Here is a 23,984-nt window from a genome sequence, read left to right as displayed (position 1 = left end):
TGACACATTTCCCATTAAACAATCATGTAGGCCACAATTAAAATTTACAAACCCCCCTCCCCTCCCGCCCAGTACAAGAACATACTTCACGCTGTGGCAAATATCCATGTTTTTGGACTTTTTTGAAGAACAGAGGCAGAACCTCTTACATACTACCCTGGTCAAGCTACATGAGCCTATCACTTCAATGTGTCATATATTCTTATCTATGACTGTATCAACGTGTTTCTTGTGGGCCACATGACAGAGACGTTTACTGAATCTTACGTTTGTCTCAGAACTCTTCCGAATCTAGTCTTACGCCAATTCAGGTGAGGGCATGAGACATTGGCTGGTTCTCATTACACAGACAGGTCTCAGTTTCTCTCGGAGATGTAAACTACTAAAAGGCGCTGACATATGAGGCTTTTGTTCCCTTGTCTCTGAGCTTCATGAAGGCCTGAGCTCATTTGATCGGGGGTTAACAGAAAGGTAACAGCTTTCAAAGGTCATAATGTGGACAACACTGGTGTAGTTGTACGAGACCTGTAATCCAGACTACCTTTCTTTATAAGGAAAGACTGTATTGTACAATGAAGGCAATCAACATGAAATGTCAGGAACAAATTAATTTCGGTCAGTAATACAGCGATAGACTTGAGACTAGACTTACCTGGAAAGGAGCCTTGCCAGTCAGACACTGGTAGATGATAGTGCCAATGCTCCACAGATCAGCTTTGGCATCGTAGTGCTGGGACATTATAACCTCGGGTGCCTGGTAACACAAATGCAAAAAACTTCTTAGGTATCTAGAATGTTGTTACTATACTATTCGACAATGCGTGTCTACTCTAAGGCTATGTTCACACTAGTGTTTTTTGTTTTCGTCTAGCTGTTCCGTTATGGGAGCAACCAAATGGAAAGAAAACGCTCGAGCTTTTGAGCCAACAGAAATTGAAACGGAAGACCTTCAATTTTCTCCGTTTGTCAATTTTTGATCGCCATTCAGTTTTTAAAACTAAAAGCACAGACCGCTCCAAAAAAAAGAACCAAAATGGACTGCAATGTTTCCGTTTTTTTTAAACATTGGTGTCAACGGAAAACGGGAGCAAACAGAGAGCTATCTATTTGCTTCCGATTTTCATTTCTGTATTAATTCTGCTTTAGCAGGTTCCACAATGGAAAAGCTAGGCGGAAACAAAAACTGCTAGTGTGAACATAGCCTAACCAGTGGTTTACTACACAAAACATACAGGTTATACGTATGGCACCAAGAGCCAACATTTATTTTATGGCAAAGAGCAACTATAGTATGTGTATGACTAATCAACCTTCAAGTATGTATTCTGGGTTGTGAGGATGGAGGAATCACACATGGTGGAATTATGAATACTTTCCTTCAACCTGACCCCTTAGTAAGATATCTGTTTAGGACTCGTATTCTGCATCTGTAGATGTTTAGGCAAGGACAGTAAATCACTTTGCATAAATAAGACCTAACAGTCGGCCCGGCAGTCCGGCTCAGGAAGCAGAGCGAGACTTGACTGACAATGAGAGCTGCTAGGATATAGAAATTCTTAGCAATTCTGGGAGCGTGCCAGCCGTCTACTTAGTCAGTAGGCACAACCTCATTGGCAGATGTGCCCAGAAACATCCCCTAACGGTACTGCAAACTGCCACATTTCAGTCCTTATTGACGGATGGTGTAGAGACTGGATTAAAAAAATAATAGAAAATAAGCACCCCGCAGAGTGAACGTCATCAGAGTAAAACATTACACAATGTCGGAACTGTGCTTTTTTTTTGGTCACCCCGTCCCTGAGAAAAATGTAATGAAAAGCAATCAAAAAGTCATATGTACTCCAAAATGGTATCAATAGAAACTATAGGACATCCTGCAAAAACTGAGCCCTCGCGCAACTATGTCGACGGAGGGGGGGGGGGGGGGGGGGATGAAAGTTGGGAGGAAAGAACGAAAATGAAAAAAAGGGTCGCCTTCTTAAGGGGTTAGAGGCATTGCTCGAGACTTTTACTATTGATGACCTGTCCTCAGGATAGATTATCAGTATCTGATTAGCAGGGGGTCTACCGCTCAGGATCCCCGCCATTACCTGATTCTCGGACTTGCTGTCAGTGCAGACAGTCAGAAGCAGACAGATTTGTCACTATTGCAGTAGCCTGGTTTGGTATTATAGACACAGCTCCCATAGAATTCTGTGGCGGCGGTGCATGCAGTATTAAAACAGGGTGCTCCAATAGGGGCAGCACTATTTGCTTCCAGCGCTGTCCGTACTGTCAGCAGGCCCAGTTATAAGCTAATGGGTGGGCATCATGAGCAGCAAACCCCCACTAATCAACCATTGATGAGCTATCCTGAGGACAGGTCACCTATAGTAAAAGTCCTGGACAAGCCCTTTAAAAACTAAATAATATCTCAGAAGTTTCGTTCGCAGTGGCTCCAAACTCCAAAGTGTTTTAATATGATATTACCCTAAAGCTAGTAACACTAGGAAGAGGTTAACAATACACAGGAGATGGCTTTAACGAACCATCATTAAATACGGACAAACAGCGGCTTATCCTCTGAATTAATGTGAAAGCATTGCAGAATGGTATTTTCTACTTAGCGGGACAGGTGCATGTGCGGACTGCTAAATCTGCTAAAACCTATATGAGGAACTATATTTAGGATATATCAAAGCCATCAATGTGTTATTTCTGCTTTGTTTTGGGGACATTTATGTCTACAGAAACAAGTCTTACTTTATAAAGCTAGTACTTCATTTACACCAATGCTAGCAGCACATGTGGGGAACAGAGCGAGCTTTGGGGGTTTTTAACATATCAGCAAACCATAACCCTTTCCAATCCAATTTGTATCCTGGTTTTCCTAGGGGGCTTACTCTTTTTCTGCTGTTATACAACGGCGCTATAGGCTGGCTAAAGCCAGTACTGCATGAGGTGACACGTTGGATAGGCTCTGACAGCAGAGAGGCTGGCAATATACAGTAAGAGAACCCCAACGGACGTCTTGCAAAATCAGAGCTGTACAGCCTTAAATCATAATGTCTTCAGAGGTCAGACAGTGGATTGGAAAGGGTTAAAGGACCTAACTTTGTAGACTGAAAATGTCAATGACTTCCTAAGGTATTCATTACTTCTCTTCCGATGGGGTTACAGAAGAGTCCATTATTGTTATGGCCAAATGACTGAAGGTCTTCTTGGCTTCGTGGAGAGTAGAGCTAGAAGATCTGACTTACCATATACATGGGGGATCCACACAGAGTTGCTGCCATCATGTTGTTCTGCAGATACCTTGCAAACCCGAAATCAGCTAAGAATGAGAAAAGGCTGGTTATTAAGATCTCACAATAATAGGCAATAGAGAGAGTACAGAAATAGGGATCAATGCAGAGTTTTAGATGAGCTCTTTTTTGTACTTTTTCCTAAATGCCTTATTTATTTAGTATATATTTTGTTTCTATCTTACATCCTATGAGATAATTTGACAATTTCAAGAGTAAAATCCAACACTGGAATTAAGAAAGATCTATAAAACATAAATGTACATCCTGCAGCAAGGCAAACTGTATTATATATGAGTTACCAAGCGTATTTTCCTTACATTGTCACTAACTTTTCAAAAAATGTGTGCTTGTGTGATAGCAAAAGCGCAAATCACATTATTTGCCTAAAATGGTGTTTTCGTGCTGAAAAATCAGCCTAAAGCGCTGACCACTAGGGGTCTCCTTTCCTTCTAATTTGTGGCCCACTGCCTGTTGTTATGTGAAGGCTGTCTCAAGCAGCATAGATAACAAAATGAAACACTGAAAGTGTGTGTGTGTCTGTGGGGTGGGGGGTGGTCTTCACTTGCAGCTGTCTCATGGTGCCCATAGAAGCCTATAAAAAGCAGAGGGGTCGGAGGAGATAGAAGCAGACAGACTCATACAGACATATGGCTGCAACTACCAGTGTCTGGCTGACCATGTTACAGCAACTGAAATCAAATCTACACTGCTCAGTACTGCTATTTAATATCCTCTGCGATGCTGTGATGTCTCTGTGCCTGTTACGGGGAATTAGGAAGCAGTGTAGAGAAGACATTATAACAACTAGTGTCCACCCACCAACTCAGGGAATACTGAGACATAGGCTAGGTGTACATGGGCTTTTTTCGGGCTGTTCGGTGCTTGTGGATTTACATGGACAGCACATGGCCCTCTTATAGCTTATAAGGCTATGTACATGGATGTTTTCTGACATGGACCCATGGAAGACATTAAAAAAAACTCATGGCATGTCCTATTGTTTCATGGACAACAAATAGGACATGCAATGTCCCAGAATGTGTTTTGTCTGTGTATATCAGTGGTCTGTGTGCTGTTTGATGTGAACTGTGCACGTCCCTCAGGAACAACTCTCTGTTATGGGAGTGTGCACCTAGACTGAGAAATACAGTCTGCAGAGGGGAAAACTCATGAAAAAATGCAGGATACAAGTCATATGATGACCAGTAAAAGTGATATTTCTCGTGTACACACATGGCCTCCTATTGTGAAAAGTCACCTGAAACTATAACTACAGTTTAATAGAGAATCATAAGAAAGAGGGGACTAAAAGTAGAACACAAGAATGCAGTTGGACAAGCCAAGTCTGGGAAAAACACTCGCATAAAAGACACTGTAAGAGATATGGGTGGAGAAACTTGCAAGATGGCTTAAAACAATCACTAAATGAGTAACAAGAATAAGACAACAGTACTATAAATAACTAAATAAAGTACCGCTATACAAGGCGCCAGGAAAGGGAGTTGAAACAAAGCCTGGATAACTGGAAAGAGCCACCTACAGAGCCTGTGATATATGCTATACTGTTACTATTAATAATGGAAAGGAGACGTAACAAGGTCAAGAGCTACTAAGGAGAACTAAGATAATGGAAACTGCACATACCATCATACACTTAATATCAAATATAATAGCCCAAGTGAGGATCTCTAAAATATGGTGGGGACTCTTCTTAAAGGGCTTTTCAGGGGAGAATACTTCTGATGACCTATCCCCAAGATAGGTCATCAATAGTTGATCGGCTGCGGTCCGTCGCTCGGGACCCCCGACCCATCAGGTGAGTGGGAGCAAGCTGTCACCGCCGCAAATACACAGAGGTTCCAGCAGATGCAGCGGAAGTCTCCACGCTGACCTCTGTGTAGTGGCCAGCGCTTGTAACTGCAGGCATGGCTCACGTTGATTTCAACCTAAGGATAGGTCATCAATAGTATTCTCCCTGGAAACCCCCTTTAAGCATATTGCTCAGAAATTGCTGGACACAATGTACTGTGTATTCTTCAATGTCTCATTTTCCTTGCTGCAAAACATGGAGGGAACACACACATATATGAACATCTTACCTATCTTAATCCGGATATTGTTGGGGTTGGACCTGCGACCGCCTGTGCAGGACAGGAGAATGTTCTGGGGTTTCAGATCGCGGTGAATAATCCCTTTACTGTGCAGCATCTTCATCGCTCCAGCAATTTGCTGAAGAAACAGTCGGATGGTGTCCTCGCTCAGGGTCCGCATTGCTAGACAGCACAATGACAGGAGAAGAGTTGCGGTCACTTCCAGATGAAGATTAGACCTCTACAGAACCCTTACAGTAATATCAATAGTATACCATTAATTAGTACACAAGTGTCCTTCCAATAGACTAATTTCTCCCAGTTTATGTTTCTGGGTAACATAGGGTAATGGTTTTAGTTACAATATGTTTATAAACAGACATGCTTGTCATCTCCTATGACCAAACATAAACAGCATTAAAATAACATTAAGGCCGCCTGCACACGGGCGGAAATCCCGCGGCGGTATTTCCGCCACTGAAAGTCTGCATAGGAGTGCATTACAATACGCACTCCTATGCAGACGGCCGCGGTTTGGCCGCGCAAAATCTCGCGCGGCAAACAAACCGCGGCGTGTCCTATTTTTGTGCGGGGCTCGCACTCACCCGGCCGCCGGCTCCGGTCTGCGCATGCGCCAGCTGCGCGGCAGCCGGCACATGAAAGAGCCGGGGCCGCCAGGCGCGGGTGAGTACGCGCTCGTCCCTGCAGGCTCTCGGGTCGGGTCCCGCGGCGAGAATTCTCGCTGCCGGATCCGACCCGCTCGTCTGTAGGCGGCCTAAGGCTGGGTTCACACTGGGCGTATTCCCGCCGGAAATCCCACGGTTTGGCCGCAGCAAAAAACGCGAGATTTTCGCCAGGAGAACCGCCGCGGAAAAAGCCGCGGCGGCTTTGAAGCGGCCCGGCTGCTCGCTTTTCCGTTGCGGCCGGCGCTCCCATAGAGGAGAGCGCGGCCGTGGTGAAAGTAAACAATAAATAGACATGCTGCATCTTTTAGAACCACGGCTGCGGCGGCCGCACCCGAGGTTTCAGCCGGACTTACTGCAGCGGATTGGCCGTCCCGTGTGGACGAGATTTCTGAGAAATCTCGTCCATATGGCTGGATAATCCCGAGATTAGCGGCCGCGGGCGGATTTGCCGCGGCTGAATTCTGCGCAGCAAAACCGCCCTGTGTGAACCCAGCCTAAGCGCTCCTAAGGCCGGCTGCACGCGATCGCTGTGGGAGCCGGCCCTGACTTTCACTGACAACCCTGCGTACCTGTTTCTCCTCTCTTTTACCTGTACTGTGAATGGCTGTGGCGAGCCGCCATCGGACATGCGCAGTACAGATTTTTATTTAAACGTTTCTTTTTCCCGCGCCGTCGCTCGGCAATGACGCGGATACCTGCGACCTGTCCGCAATGTCAATTGCAGAAGGGCTGTGAGCCAGGCAGTTTCCATCGACTTCGCTAGAAGTCATCCTTACAGAATCCGCAGTAAAATAGAACATGCTGCGATTTTTCCTCTCGCTAGCGGAAATCGCAATTCGTTTTTGCGAATGTGCAGTAAAAACGCGATTTTGCATGATGTGTTTTGAATGGAATTTGCTGCGGATCCGCGGTGTGTTCATGTGCAGCCAGCCTAAGGCTTTCATTTCCGTTTTGCTATTCTGTCGTGGGAACAGCAAAACGGAATAAAACGTTTTCAAGCCCATAGAAATGTATTGAAGCGGAAGGATTCTGTATGTTCCGCCTCCATTCTGTTTTTACACTGGATCAGGCTACGTTCACACTAGCATTTTTTCAACTACCGGTAATCCAGTTTAATTAGAAACATAAATCAGAAAACGTAAAAGAAATGGAAAGCATCTGTAAGCTTCCTGCTTCCATCAGTTTTCAGTGTGGTGGTGGTTCTTCAATGAATGTGGCTGGGTGGCTAGTACTGCCGGGGTCCTAGGTTCAAATCTCATCAAGGCCAGGATCAACTTTGAAAGACTCCATACAGCCATCATCTTTGGTCAGATTTGAACCTACAACTCCAGCACTGCAAGACAGCAGTGCTAACAACTGAGCCACCACACTTGTTCTTGCTAGTGAAATATAAGAGCAAGAATAATAAGCACAGAGAGAACATAAAAAGCTAATACAGACATTACTCTTGGTCAGATTTGAGCCTGTAATGCCAGCACTACAGAGCAGCATTGCTAATGACTGAGCTACCATGCTTGAGAGGAATAATAAGATGCAGATGTTGTCTTTGGTCTCATTTGAACACATTAAGACCATTTCTGCTAAGTGTGAATGTACCCTTAAACACAGTAGCAGCAAGAGATGTAGGCAACTGTATGGGGGCACATTGCATACAGTATGACTCTATGATCTCACAAGGCTGGGCACATTCTGAGTACCTCCTTTAGTCATCTAACCATGGGCGTTCATGGTCCTGCAAAGACACCATCACAGCTGAATGCCCACAAGACATTCCAAAAGTGCATAAATAACACCAACCGCGTCTATTCGCTACCCCCGTGATTTTTGTAGAAAGACATAAGCACTCCAAATGCTCAGTCTCATGAATTCAAAATGTTTGTGTTACATTCTGGTAAGCAGGCACAAGGAAATATACCCAAGTGGTATCACCGTATTGATAATAGATTTTTATCCTTTACGTAGTATGCACTTACATGGGTGACTGCGATATTGGTCTAAGAAGCTCGGACCGATATCACATTTGGAAACCTGTGATTTTTGTTGCAAGTGCGATGTGTTTTGCAAGAAAAACGCTAATTTAAACAGGTGTGAAAATCACATGTTGTTTCATTGGGGCAGATAGAAACGTTACATTGTACATTTAGAATCACATCTACAATTTTGCGCAGAAATCATCACTCCAGGGACTACATAAGGCTGCACAGCCTTTACAATCACGGCACAGTTGTATCCCGCACCGTTGTGAATGGTCCCCAGCAGCACAAAAAATACAGTAAAAAGCGCAGATACGTGCTACAGCGTGATGTTCACTACGCAAAACATCTCGCTATTGCATGTGTTTTTGTGCTTACACTTGTGTAAAGAAGCCCTTAGTGTGTATATACACAGGCAATGCAAACTGCACCTGAGATTCCTGTAAGCGCTGCGGAATATGTTGGCGCTATACAAATAAAGATTATTATTATTATTATTATTACGTGACTCGCATCGCTTAGCCGCCGTGTGCTTTCCCATGTGTGTGACACCAACATTACATGTCCTATTCTTCTCAACACTTGCAGAACAATAGGACACACAGCAAGTTTTAAAACTTGGACCGTCAGTTTAAGGGCTCAGTGACACGAGCGCCGATCCGCCCGTGAGTGGACGAATCTCCGCATGACCAGCTCCATTGCCAGCCATATGTTCTTTTTCTGGCAGGTGCGGAGATTCGTACGCACCTGCAGTGCGGCCGTTTTCCCATCCTGAAGCACAGGCGGATCGGCGCCTGTGTAACTGAGCCCTAAGTGAAAACAAGCCCATGTCAATGAACCCACTCAAATGAATGGGATCACTGGGTGGGACCCCTTAAAATATAACTTTTATTTTAGATATAATTAAAATTCTAATTATAGAATCAAAATAAGGGACCAAAAAAAGAACAAAAAAACGATTTAATAAACAGAACTGAATGATCTAATGTGAACGATTTAATAAACAGAACTATAGACACGAAATAAGAAGGATATGTAAGAGAGCGATACAATCCATATGATTGCTTCCACCTCATAAATAGGAAGTGGATATCCATTAGTCCGCAGTCGTATTTTTTATGGATAGCTACTGTTGGATAAGTCTATATCGAATAGCTTTTTGCGACTTACCCTCAATGGACTGGTGAACAGAAGGATAGGTCCCAGCAATACCGATAGGGCCCCAATTCTTCTTCTAATTGTTTTTGCAGTTTTTAACATTTTGTCAAAATTTGCCTTTATTGTTATTTGTTTTTTGTTGTTTTTGGTCCCTTATGTTTATTCTATAATTAGAATTTTAATTGTATCTAAAATAAAAGTTATATTTTAAGGGGTCCCACCCAGTGATTCCGCTATATTCCCTTATTGGGATCTCTTCCGCATCAGTGATTTTTTTTTCAGTCAAATGAATGGATTATTTTCCCGTGTGAGTGGACGGAACTCAAGTGGTAATATTGCCTGTGTGAATAAGCCCTGATCCTGGGAGGGGTAGACAGAACAGAAAACAATCATGAGAGTGGGGGGGCAGCATGGAAGACCAATTGTGGAAGGGGGAGAAATTATAGAAGAACGACCATGTGTGTGGGGGAGAGGGGCACAGGAATAATGCACATATATTAGTGTTTCATGTGGCCATAATCCAGCTGTTGAGATATAATTTTTAAGGGTCAGATAACCCCTCTAAGGCTCATATTATACAGTGTGATATAGCGCCTGCATTGGAGGCGGAGGCCCAGCTACTTTATTATAGAGAGAATTAAACCCTGTAACTGAACTAGTAAACGTATAACTGGGATAGAGACGTACTGGGGCTCCACGGATGGACGGGCTTGGCACCTCTCTACTCTCCATAAACATTTAAATGGATATTTAGTCAAATCTGTTCTTTTTATTCTCGAAAGCTGTATGGAAAAATAAACACCAGCGTCCTTCCCCAACAATGTAGGGGCGCACGCTTTAGATGTGCACACAATGCACAACAGGATTAAGGCATTCACCGGACGCAGACCGACCCGGGAGAAAACAGCAACTTTCCATCTAGAATATACAAACACTTCAAAACGACTCCGCTCGCCCCGCCGCTCTGTTGCCCTGCCAGATCTACAGGCCGCAGTAGCTTGAAAGCAGCTCAACGTCTTGCCAATACAGTCCTGTAAAGGTTATTAAACCCTTATGAAGATCTGGTCGGTGTTGTAACAGTGCTTGAGAGCGACACAGGAAATGGAAGGTTAAATTCCCAGCAAGCGTGGGAAAGTGCGCCGCTAATATGGGCTGCAGGGGAAATACCAGATGATAAATGATAGACAGCTTTATATTTGTGGGCTTATGGAAACTGGTTAGGGGCTCTTACACGCTACATAAGCCTCTTCTTCATATGCAGTATTTTTATACCATTTTACCACCAGGGATTGTTTACACAAGCCTATTTGCACCACGTATTACATGCGCAATTTTTGCATTCCTAATACACAGTTAATAGAACTCGTTGATTTCAATGGGTTCGTTCACATGAGCGTATTTTTTCACATGATCCGTGATCGCATGAAAGAGTACAAGACATGTCCTATCTTTGTGCGTATTACGCATCGTAGAAGCCTCAAGAAACCTGCGTATTTACACATCAAATCAATGCGATCTTTCACGCTCTTTTTTGAATGTGCAAATACACAGTGGAAATGCGCTTACGTCCATGTGAATGAGCCCTTACAGGGCATTGTCTCTTGATCTACTGTATAAAGATATATAAATTGATCTTGGCAAACTAATGTTAACCCTTTCCAATCCACTGTCTGACGCCTGAAGACATTATGATTTAAGGCTGTACAGCTCCGATGTTGGAAGACGCCCATCGGGGTTCTCTTACTGTATATTGCCAGCCTCTCTGTTGTCAGAGCCTATCCAACGTGTCACCTCATGCAGTACTGGCTTTAGCCAGCATATAGCGCTATTGTACAACGTCAGAAAAAGAGTAATCCCCCTAGGAAAACCAGGATACATATTGGAATAGAAAGGGTTAAAATGATTTATTTCACGAAGTGACAACAGAAAATCTTGGATGTAGGTTCCACCTTGCTGATAATTCACTGCAGGTCATTTACACATGCAATTTGCTCCCGAGTTGATCCTTATAGCGGCTGTCTAGGTAAGAATACCTCTGCCCTGTGCCAGTCACTGCACTGGCTGGCTGTCAAATACAGAATTCAGATTTGCACGGTCCAGAGAAAATCTGAACGATAATTGTTTGGTGTAAAGTTTATAGACTCATGGGACGGGGTCTGCTGAGTCCAGCGGTAGTATTGTTATACTCACCTTCCTCCTCGCTCCGGCGCTAACGTCCCACAGACTCACCGCTCATTGTTATATAATGAGAAGACAAAGTATGAAGGAGTCCATTCCTTTCTGAGGATGCAAGTCTGCGGGATGAGAGGCAGGTGAGTATAACAATACTACCTCTGGACTTATGGACCCCTTCCTGAATCTATAAACTTGGTTTACGGGGCACATAGGACCTGACAGGTTCCCCTCAGAGAGGATCGGTCTACTCTCCTGACTTGTCTATTTTATCTGCAATACAAGATTTTAGTTAAATAGACACTTCTGCATTGTCCTTTCCTATAACTCGGCATTATGCAATTCCTCCGGGATTCCTTCTAGAAATTTGTGAATAAAACGACAACTGGGTGTTACCATTAAGGAATGTATCCCTCAACACTCTGACACCGTCAGCACTGATTGGCCAGTGTTAGATTTTGCAGTGACATATCCACAAGTGGTAACGCCCAGTTGTCAATTTATTCATAAATACCTGAGGAATGACACAATGCAGAGTTCTAAGAAAACATGCTCCAGAATTGTTACAGGGTGGGGAAATTTAGTAAACTTTTGTGTTCCCCACCATGTCAGGAGAGGCGACAGGTCCTCTCTAAGCTGATCTCTAGAAATATAGCACTTGGACACTTAGGCCTGTGTCAAAGGAACGTGTATATGCAGCATTCTGCGATTTGCTCATGCAATACACAGTGAATATAAACCATTGATTGCGATAAGTTTGTTCACATGTGTGTATTTTGCACGCGCATTTCATTTGTGCAAAAAAATCAACAGCATGCTCAATTTTATTGTGCATTTGGCGCACGAAAATAGCACATATGGGAGCATGCTTTCGTATGTTTTTTTTTTTTTTGCGCACACAAATGTACACAATTTGTGTGTGTAAGAAGTACAGTAAAACATGCACCTGCGTGTGCAAATACTCAACATGTATTGTGCAAATATGTGGCGCAAAAGCACTTACGACCTTGTCACACTAGCCTTAATGTATAGTTTATTGAGGGGCAATAGGGGAAAACTTCTAACAAAAAGTTGACATTTTAACAAGATTCATTATTAGGATATGTACAGAGGGGCTGCGGCGTACAGAGGGGCTGCGGCGTACAGAAGGGCTGCGACATACAGAGGGGCTGCGACGTACAGAGGGGCTGCGACGTACAGAGGGGCTGCGACGTACAGAGGGGCTGCGACGTACAGAGGGGCTGCGGCGTACAGAGGGGCTGCGGCGTACAGAGGGGCTGCGGCGTACAGAGGGGCTGCGACGTACAGAGGGGCTGCGACGTACAGAGGGGCAAATCTGCAGTTAGTCGTGTATTTCTGTAACGATTTTAGAGGCCAAATCCAGAGTTGACAAACCGAACGCAGGTTCCACCGTGTGAACATACCTGCAGGATCAAGAGTTAAGTTATGTCTACACGACTGCGCTGGTCACCCTCTTATGTCAGAACACACTATTCCATGGACTCCGTGCGTGAACTATGAGGAGTATTGTGTGATTGGCACGGCGTCCTCCCCTGACAGTCGTGCGATAAATCCTACTAATGTATGTATTCACTAGGATAGGCCACAGGGGATCTCTAAGCCGAGTCCTCATCGCGGTGCCCGGTAATAAGCAGTTTATTCGCTCCCAGGACGCTGCTTTGCCAGCACTGCTTGGAAGTAACTCTATCCCTTTGTTTATTTCTGTGGGCTGACTGATTCTCCCAGGAACGGGGCTGTTTGTTTAGCGCTTTTTTCCTCTCATCTCCCTGGCATGAGATCTGTTTCACAGCACATGCCGTCTGATCAGGTCGCTCCCATGTAATAGCCTAATATCCTGACTTAGAGAGCTTATTAACATGTCTGCAAAAACATCCACAACCGGAAGAGAAAAGATCAAGACGTTCTCAGAGATGCAAAACTCATCTCAGACCTTTTATTGCTGATTATATATGTGCAAACTTATCTGCCCGTGATCTGCTGAATGACAGTTGTATATACACCAATCGGGGTTTTCAAAACTCCAGTCTTCAGGACCCCCATAATGTCATGGTTCGAGGATATCCTATAGTATGAACACCCGTGGCAAGGTTTGAGGCTCCAACATACATAGTATGTTAGGCTGAAGGGAGATAATGTCCATCTAGTTTAGCCTGTGTCGACCCCCCTTGTTGATCCAGAGCAAGGCAAAAAAAAAGCAATGAGGTAGAAGCCAATAATTACATTGCAGATTCCGCAATGCAAACAATGCAGGCGGCCTTAGTTCTTGAACTTGGTGTGTTGGAAGTAGGAAAAATGGGCACGTTTAAGGACCAAATTGTGATGGTTGGAGGACTGTGTCATAGCATCTCCAAAACAGCTGGTCTTGTGGAGTGTTCCCAGTATGCAGTAGCTAGTACCAACCAAAAGCAGTCTAAGGAGGGATAACTAGTGAACGGGTGACAGGATCATGGGCACCCAAGATTCACTCATATGTGTGGGAAGCGTAAGCTAGCGCATGAAGTCCAGTCCCACGGAGGAGATACTGTACCACAAATTGCTGCAAAGAATTCCTACTGACTATGACAAAAAGGTGTCAGAAGTCGCATCACCATCTCATTCCTTTCACTCGGACAAACGAGAATCGTGAGATTCTCGGCCCGTGTAAAAGGGGCATTAGCAATGTTCTGCAGGGAAACCCAGGGTCTTGGCATTCATGTGAGTGATACTTAGGCTTGACACACGCCACCTACCTAAACAACATTACAGACCAAGTAAGCCCTTCATGGCAGAGGTATTCCCTACAGGCAGGGCCTCTTTCAGCAGGAGAATGCTCCCTACCATATTGTACAACTTCCTCAGGAATAATCTGAGGAACATGACAGATAGTCCAAGATGTTCACTCGACTCCATATTCTATAGATCTCAAACTAAAACGAACATTTGTGGGAGTGGAAAACAAAATCTGACCCATGGAGGCCCCAATTTACAATTTAAAGGACTTAAAGGATCTGCTGCTAACATCTTGGTGTCACATACCACAGGGCACCTTCAGACATTTGTGGAGTCCATGTCTTGATGAGTCAATGCCGTTTTAGCAGCACAAGTGTCTGATTGGTTTATACCCCAAACTATATCACTGTATAATCAGGCAGGTTTGTAGGCGACCTGGGTGATAACGACTGCAGGAACAGTAAAGGGCATATATGTGCCCAACACCTTTTCCATGGACAGATATAACTAAGAAACGGCTAAATAAGGTTGTGTTCACGACATATTATATAAATAAGTTTGGAATGTTTACTGGGAACCCCCCCTTGACATATTATCCAAAGGCTCACAAGAGAGGCCAAAAGAGGTCAATAGTGAGGTATATGTTTTACTAACATTGTGGATGACTTAGGCCACAGTATGACTATACAGCAACAAGGTATAAGTGAGGGAATACTCCTGACATATAACCGCTATCGTATAGTCGTGGCATGATGTGAACACGGCCTAAACACTTTGACAACATAAACAATAGTACACAGGAATGACACATAGAAAATTCACATCACAGGAACCATGAATTTCTATTACTATTGAGTCAGTGGGTATAGATATACAAAACGCCATTGCCTAGTAGGTGTTTGCTGAACATACATTCAAGATACCGGTTATATTAGATGTAAATGTTCTGTAGTCTACTTTGTACATGTGTTACCTACATGAGATTATTGTCTAATAATATGCTGCGTGATATGGAAAACATATTCAGGCATCAATATTTTAATAGTAGATAACCTTAGAACCGAATAGAGTAAAATATCCCTTTAAGAAGATTTTATGAAGGTGCAGACAGCGAAGTAAATTAATCCACAAAGTGTCTGTGCTGTCTGTACGGTTAGTCTATGTTAGGCCAGATCAGACTTTGCTGGAACTGGTTATACTTTGTATCACCAGATGGCGGTTATAGAGATCATATAAAATGATGGGCATAAGTTGGCAGGTCTCTTCCTTCCGTCTGCTGTTGAGGTAACCATCAAAAATGTTTAGCGGTATTTGAGGATCTAATAAACATGATGCATCCTAACACTCACGTGAATGCTAGACTCCCACTCCTAGTATGAGAAATTATCCCTGTGTGTGAATAATAAAATCCACTTAACACCTCTATGTTGTCAAACCAGAGATCTGCATACTAATTCATCCAGCACAAGTCTATTATACACAAGCCAAACAAGAGGAGATTGCCAATAAAGGCAAAGAATACATAGATTACGCAGACATAACTGTAATAATAAAGCACCTTCTACATATACAAAGAGGAGAAATATGCTACCCACTGAATACCACAGGCTATGATTACCAGCCATAATCCTGCAGTAGGCATGTTATTCACTTTATGAGCTTTTATTACCGCTACATAACATGCTGCAGCAAGCCTGGGAGAAATAAATGGCTTATTCTTCCAATTCAATTATTGTTGTTTCATGTAGCTTATCTTGACAACATTCAGTTACATTCACTGAATCAGAATAGAAAAGAAGTTTGTACTTACTGTGCAGGTAATCCGCCAGATCCCCACCATTGCAATACTGAAAAGAAGGACAAATACGGTAAAGAGTGGAAGTCGGCAAACAATACACACGGGGCCACATTTAATAGTATACATAGCGGTCACTTAAACTGGCAGGACTACATGAACTTCCACAATCCATTTACAGATAATGGCTTTTAAACGAGTGCTACTCAGCAACGGAAATTCATGGTCGCTGTGTGACTTCGGGTATTCCCTATGAGGAAAGATGTGCCATCACTGCGCTATTGTAGTGATCTAACATCTGTTACCTTCACTGAATGCTAATAGGACAAGGTAGTGTTGCTGTGGCTCTCAGTTGCTTCATAGATGACAGTGGAGCTCGAAGGCCCCCAATACCTCTGAGATGAGCTAAAGTATCAGGAACATGCAAAATGTTGTATTCCCTTCCAAACTGTTTAATTGCTAATTCTGCTATAAAAGGAGTTCTGATTAATTATTTTATGAGGCAATGACTTTATTACATGGATCATATTGGTGCTAGATTTATTTAGCATGTAAACTAGAAGCTGTTGTCTTTATGCCAGATCCAGACTGAAGGGAGAAGACTTGAGGTCTAGCGCCGGGCAAGTATGTAAGATAGCTGTCGGCCAGCAGTTACCTTCCCTGACCTCCCCATTAACATACACACTTGGCTTAGCTAAGCATTAAGCATACATGTTTGTTTCAATGTGAATAGGGAGTTAAGAGGGGTTTAGCAGATGCTTATCTCCCAGGAAGAACAAAGAGCTGGACATTGAAATCTAAGGGTGGCTTTAAGGCCCTTTTACATGGAAGGATATCATTCAAAAAATCGTTCAAATGAGTGAACGATAACCGTTCAATCTAAACGCAGCCAACGACTGAACGATATTCATTCACTTTTCGTTCGTTGTTCATGTTATGCAGCATAAAAATCATCGTTGGATCGTTCGCTAATCGTTCGGTTTATATACCGCTCGTTCAGCCGTTCCCACTTATATGCTCATTGTGAACTCTGGCGTCATTTGCTCGTTCAAACAAGAAATCGTCTCATCTAAATGGACCCTTACACGGGACAACTATCAGCTGATAAACTGCTCAGGACCCAACAGGGAGCTCAGCGAGAGATCTCTTAGAAGGCGCTACTCGCTACTCACTGAAATGAAGCGACCAATGAGCGAGCTCTTGATAGTGTACGGGTGGATATACACAGTCCAACCAAGATTTATGGCTCCTGTGCTTTCACACAGGATTGACAGCTGTTCAGTGAATTGAGGTGAATCGTGCCAGAGATCTCTTCCAGCCACCCGACTCTATTCAACGTGAACAGGCAGTCGCTCAAAGGTAAACGACTGAGAGAACTCGATTCAGTGAGCTGAAACAAAGCAACTAGCACCTAAGTGATTTCTCCCTTAGTACCCTGTCGGGACCTCTGTTTAAATAGGACAACTATTGCAGAAAAATCACTAGATTTTCAGCTGATAGTTGTCCTGTGAACAGCAGGTACTGCCTGTTCATAGTAAATGGAGGTCGGCATGGATCTCCGGCCCGTTCTGCCTTCATTCACTGAACGACTATTGCTGCTCAGCAGAAGCACAGGGGCGATAAGTTTTGGAACAACTGTCGGCGCTTATGCTGCCGACAGTCGTTCCATGTAACGCCACCCTAATATAGTACACCTTTGCACATGCTGCCAATCTTGGTGTGATTTACTAACAAAATCCAATATGTATGGGCAGCTTTAGACTATTCTGTGATTTTGCCTAAGACTCATTATTATTTCAAAGGTGGATTTCAAGAAAAGGTAATTAAAGTCAGAATTTCTAAATCACCTTTTAAAGAGGTTATCTGGCACTTAAATGTTGAGTGCCTATTAGAGATGAGCGAGCATACTCGATAAGGCAAACTACTCGAGCGAGTAGTGCCTTATTTGAGTACCTGCCCGCCCGTCTCTAAAGATTTGGGTGCCAGCAGGGGGCGGGGAGCGGTGGGGGAGAGCGGGGAGCAACGGAGGGGAGATCTCTCTCTCCCCCCCGCTCACCGCCGCAACTCACCTCTCACCCGCACCGGCAGCCGAATCTTTAGAGACAAGCGGGCAGGTACTCGAATAATGCACTATTCGCTCGAGTAGTTTGCCTTAGCAAGTATGCTCGCTCATCTCTAGTGCCTATCCTTAGGATGGGTCATCAATATCAGAGTGATGGCACTGCAGCTGCTTGAAGTAGTCCCTGCTCTCTGGCAAACACTGCAGCTTCTTCATTGCATACCATGCAAAGCTTGGTACATTGTGCAATGGCTGTGCCTGGTGTTGCAGCTCAACCCTATTTAAGTGAATGGCACTGAGCTGCAGAAAGGCCATGTGACCAATGCATGTAACATCACAGGCCAAAGACGAGGCCGCAGTGCTAGCCTGAGTGTCAAGGCCACTTCAAACAGCTGAACAGTAGATGTACCGGGGGTCGGACCCCACTAATCTGACAATGCACTGGATTATCGTATTGTCTACCGTATCAGTATGAAGATTGGCAATCTGCTGCAATTTCTTCCAAACTATTCACATAAGTCCATGATTTATTCAGGGGTATATAACGAAAAACTCACCTCCATGACCAGGTACACGGAATTGGCCACCTCCTAGAAAAAAAAAATAAGACCAAATGAATGGGGGATAGGATGTGAATATACAACTTGCACAGGTGCTACAACAAAGGGAGATGGAGTTTGCACTTTATTTTGCATACCTGGATGGCAGAAAGTTTATGTCTTTAGTGCAAATCACATGCAAAACTAAAGTGCAAATTTACAGCTGTCCCTATTTGTTTAGTAAAGGCTGCCAATACATATTAATGCAGACATAACAGAGCGTTTCTCTTGGGGCCTTATAAAGTCCCATTACTGCTTCTCATAAAGTGCGATGATTAAGCAAGCAGGCTGGGGATATGCTCGGCCCCACATGTTCTACCAGTCGCTGCCAGGCCACATGATCCCGATTTATTTTATGACACCTAACAATGTGCTGAAAAAAAGCAGGCAATTCTGAGAAATGTTTACTTTGATTTATTGACCAAGACATAATCCATTAACATTCTGCTGCCTAGTTAATAAAAGACTCAGAAGTCTAGGGGCTAACCACCAGGATTTATTAGAGCGAGGGAGTGAGAAAGGAAACGTGTTACTCTGCAAAGGTCTAACTATAATAAAGAAGTGATGCGACTGATGAGGAGAATACAAAACACAAGCAAAAGGTAGAAAAAGGGGATTAAGGTTTATAGAGAAATATCCTTCTTGGTACTACCCCGTTTCCCTGAAAATAAGACAGCATGATTTTCCAGAATTTTTGAGGATGCAAAATGATTTTTCAGGCTTTTTGAGGATGCTTGAAATATAAGCCCTACTCCAAAATTAAGCCCTGCTAACAGTTCATTAAAAAAGTCAATTTAAATAGTGTCCAGGCAGCTATACATGTAAAAAAGTTAAACCTTTTTGAACAAAAATTAATATAAGACACTGTCTTATTTTCGGGGAAACACGGTAGCATAGCGAGGCATGTCGTCAGTACCCTGAACCTTATCTACTAATAGGTGAACATTTCCATAAACCAAGAGAAATCAACGAATCGGCCGACTCTTTCACAGACACAAATGTAACAAAATATTTGTCTTTAAAAATTGTAACAAATCTTCATAAATATTTTTGCTTTCTGTATGGAACATAATGAAAAATAAATAAATAGGAAAAAGAAACTTTATAGCCAACTTTTCCCCTTTATATTGTGAGGCATAACTAATTGAGTGGGAAAAGTAACAATGTTGACTCTCATACCAACTAAACTAAGAGGAGGCCATCAGCGGTGACAAGGGAAGAATGCTGCTCTGGTGTCTTTTCTGCCCGGCAACAGGCCTGGGAGTTCTTCCCACTCTGCCCAGCTGATCTGCAGGCAGCTGCCGCCTACTGATAAGGGGCCACTGCAGGCCATCTGCTGGCGTCAGGAGCGGGTAGGCCTGCTTTTCTTCTATTTAGATATGAACAAAGGCGTTGGGGATATAAGGACATGTCTGGTCTCATTCCACCCTCCCCCAATTCCTTTTCACTGGAGACACATAAGACACCTGCTGAAGCCAAGGGACAAGGATATATAATGCATACAATGCTATTAATATATAAAATGTTGTCCCATGCATTGCTCAGCTGTTACCTGCTACAAGTCACCGCATGTACCTGGATGAGTTCACACCGCAGGTATCTTTTCTATACAAATTCTTGTAATGCTGCTGATCAGCATTCAATTAGAATCAAATATATGTAAATCTAGACTGGTCACATAAAAGGCACGAAGTAATGAAAGTCATCCAATACCATGATAGTTTATGGAATGTTGAAAAATGGAAATGGATGGAAATTTTCCCATATGCCCAGTCCTTCAGCTTTTTTTAACCTTGTAGTGAAAAGCTGGATGGGAACGGATGCCAGAACTGATCTCATAGATTTATATGGGAGCGTTCATGGCACTGGGCAAATCTGTTTTGATACCAGATGCCGCCCGGACCGAAAAACATTGCACACAGCATATTTTTTTGTCTGGTTCTGTTCAGCTAGGGACGCCGGATTGGCGCATAAATTGTTATCTGTTGCATCTGACACTGGCGTAAAATCGCTGTCTGGACACAAGTGATATATAGGAACCCAGCCTGATGAGTTTAGACTAATGAAACTATATATAGGTCAGATGTACATTCAGTCACAATTAAAAAATGTTCCATTGGGAACACCAATAACTTAATTTCCCAATACCTCAATGATAAACATGCTGTGATATTAGGGTGCTGTCTGGCAGTCAATGGAAAAACGTCCCAGAAGGGACTGGATCTAAGATTCTCTGCATCCTCCTGCTGGGTTACAATGTTACACTGCAAAAATAATCTAGAATGGAATAAAGACCGGAGATACAGCCATAAAAGCTACGAACATGTCTCTTAGTATTAAGGAGGGTATGAAGGCCACTCTTTATTATACAAATTGCCGCTGTAAAGGAAACAAATGGAGTAATAGCGGTGTAATAGAATTCCTTCAAAAGGTGGCATATGACTTTAAAGAGTAATGGATGGGAGCTATGTAATTGCCACACGCCCGACTCTGCCGTCTTGCTTAGTATGTCCAATCCCAGGTTCTCAGAATTGTATTTGCATGTGTATAACTTGTTAGGTTAAAAACTAAATTTATGTAACATCTGATTTACTGGATTAACTTTATGCTATATGCTGGGTTATTTATTAATGATGGCTATTTAGAGTACCAGAAACATATGATCATCTCCTGCTTGCAATCTTGGACTGGAGTGTTGTATGTCTAAAGTTTGTTACTTGATATGTTTTTACTATTGCAACAGCAAACTAATGTTATGCTATCTACTTCTTTCTAAGTCAGGTCCCCAATCCATGGCTCAGGAGCCATATGTCTCTCAGTCCTCCTGCATATGGCTCCCTAGCTGTTGGTAGCTGCACTTGTTATTGTCTACCAGGGATATCATGCCAGTAGCAAAATTTGGCACTGAGTTCAGAACCATACCACTGCCAGTTGGCACTAGACTAAAGACCATATTGCTGACACTTGGCTCATTTTAATTTGTGCTTTGCTCTGGTATTTTTCATCCTGTAGTTCTCATTTTGATTACTGCTTTATTTATCATTATAAGGCCAGGGTCACACGAATGGACCGCATACGGACACCCTTAAGGACACCCCGCCTGACCTCCTTCAGACCTTTCATATTCTCCACTGATGCAAGAATCCCGCTCCAAGGTTCATACCATTCTTGAGGGCATCAAAAATGGCCATAAATCTATACTCCAAAGTTCTTCTATGATGCTGCAACTTGAAGTTGCCTTTCAGTACGATAACTCTCATCTGCTCTATGTTTTGACACAGGTAATTTAGTCTTTCCCTCTCTCATTGTGTGGCGATAAGATCTCATCCTGGCTCTGTTTTTGTCCTGTTTCTCCAATATAAAGCCATTCAACAGGACATTTACTGCACAGAATAAGGTACACAAAATCAGACGTGGAATATGTGAATGCCCCGGGGATCTTATAGTTCTGCTGTGTGTTGGGGATCCGTATCCTGTCCGCAGTCAGTATATGTGAGCAGGTCTTGCAGTTGCTTACCTTACAGGGATAAGTTCCTTTTTGTGTGTCAGAGGGCAATGCACTCCTGATTATAAAGCTCCTCAAATTTAGAAGTTGCCTGTAGCATAGGAGGGGAGGGTCCGGGAATATGGCTTTCAGACCGTCATCCTTGAGTAGGAGATGATAGAGTTTCCTTAAGGGGAGCACCCGCATGGAGGGGGAAGGGAAGGCACCTGGGGGATGAGTGGGTCAAGGAATGGTGTCATTTCTTCCCAAGGAGAGCACCCAGAAGGGGTGCTATTCCCAATCATTGTTTTAAAAACTTGGTAAAAACTCATACATTGATTTGAAGGAATTCTGACATCCAATTGGTGACGCTGCAGAGGTATTGTTCCATCTTCCCTGTTTGCAGGCCTGAAGGAGAGATTTCACATTCCTTTCACATTACTTACTGTTATGGTCATCCCTCCCTGGTATTTATCTAAATGCTATTAATCCCAACATCTCTGTGCCCTCTTACCCTCCGTCTCTGGTATTTATATAATGCAAATTAAATTCACTATGTTCCTGTCCTCCCATGTGATCTTGTGTATTTATTAAATAAGTCTTTAGATTTGTTCTATTATGCCTGAGGAAGGACCCTAAGAGGTCCGAAAGCTCGCTATAACATCATGTATTTTTGTTAGCTATTAAAAGGTATCATATCTACAAGATTACTTGATTTCTCTTACTGAAAACAATCACATTTTGCTCTACTGGCTAACACGGCACTAAACCCCTTTTTCTTGTTTTATCAAACAGCGCAGGGATGGGTATCCGAGTGCTGTTTGATGCAAGTTGCACCCAAGTTCCTGAAATCACAACTTATTGCCCCTAGCCTTAAGGTCCACTTACATGAGCACATATTCAGATACAGCGATTGAACAGTGATACCAGGCAAGCATTTAATGGGACTGTCCCAAGAAAACAACCCCTGCTAATTTCCTCTATTAGGGCATACGCTTGAAAGCCCCCTCTATGAGACAAAGTGGAAAGCCGCCCTATAAGAGCAGCTCCTGTTCCAATTTTTCAAGCCTTTATGATGCAGATGATAAGTAAAATGACAATGGCCTGAAATAAACTGCGCCTTCAATCCCATATGAGGTCTGTCGATGATGCATTATAGATAATCCGGGTGATGGGATAATAGCAGGACTATTCAGCTGTAACTAGTCTCACACAACAAGAATGTGTGACCAGGCGATGACCATTTCACCCTCTGCTCACCGGCAACCCTGCTTCACAATGGGGACTTAGAAACCCATTCATTAACATGCACAGATGTCACATCAAATATCAATGCATGGTATCAATAGCAGAGGAGCAGCCTACCAAAAGTAGTCTACTGCCGAGAAAAGACACACTACAATACTCCAACTGTAAAAGCTGTTTAGCATTTTGATTCCATCATAGTGGATTTACACACAGCGGTTTTTCGCGAATTCACACAAAAATTGATATCACATCAACGAATGGAGTACATAAATTACCTGCTAAGGATGATGTCAGCTAATATTAGTCTTTACCATAATTAATCTGGCATATTAAAAGGGTCATTAGACAAGCCTACGGTCGTGTGCGAACAGTTGTTTAAGTCTATGTTCACACAGCATTTTTCCTTTATGTTCAGCGTATGCAATGGAAAAACTCCTCCAGTATATATCCATAGGCCCCCATTCACTTAAAGTAAATGGCATCAGTTTTGCTGTAATGGCACTTTTTTTTTTTTTACTAAGGCCCCGATGGGTGGATTTTTGGTGGATGTGCCGCCATCTGTGTATACCATGTGCTTTCTGATGTACTTAGCGCACAATGTTTAAGGGCACAATGTTTGAACGAGGCCTAACTTTACAGGAAATCATGGCAGACTCTACTTTCCTACACAATGGGCTACCAGTGCTGTATACTTCTGAGATAT

The 23,984-nt window shown here is 43.2% G+C and overlaps 1 protein-coding gene across 1 annotated transcript in view; it reads right to left on the bottom strand.

Moving 5' to 3' along the window:
• The window catches only part of ULK1 (unc-51 like autophagy activating kinase 1), an 89,294-nt gene that overhangs the window by 41,559 nt on the left and 23,751 nt on the right, over positions 1-23,984 (bottom strand). Inside the window, exons 4-8 of the mRNA XM_066603424.1 lie at positions 18,508-18,540; positions 15,907-15,943; positions 5,387-5,560; positions 3,240-3,313; positions 653-754 (exon numbers count right to left, since the gene is read on the bottom strand). Coding sequence (XP_066459521.1) covers positions 653-754; positions 3,240-3,313; positions 5,387-5,560; positions 15,907-15,943; positions 18,508-18,540 — 420 coding nt within the window. The remainder of the gene's footprint in view (positions 1-652; positions 755-3,239; positions 3,314-5,386; positions 5,561-15,906; positions 15,944-18,507; positions 18,541-23,984) is intronic.

This window comes from Eleutherodactylus coqui, chromosome 5, assembly GCF_035609145.1.
Source record: "Eleutherodactylus coqui strain aEleCoq1 chromosome 5, aEleCoq1.hap1, whole genome shotgun sequence".
NCBI lineage: Eukaryota > Metazoa > Chordata > Amphibia > Anura > Eleutherodactylidae > Eleutherodactylus > Eleutherodactylus coqui.
The sequence above is the reverse complement of the archived record's forward strand: the minus strand, read 5'-3'. Positions and strand labels throughout refer to the sequence as shown.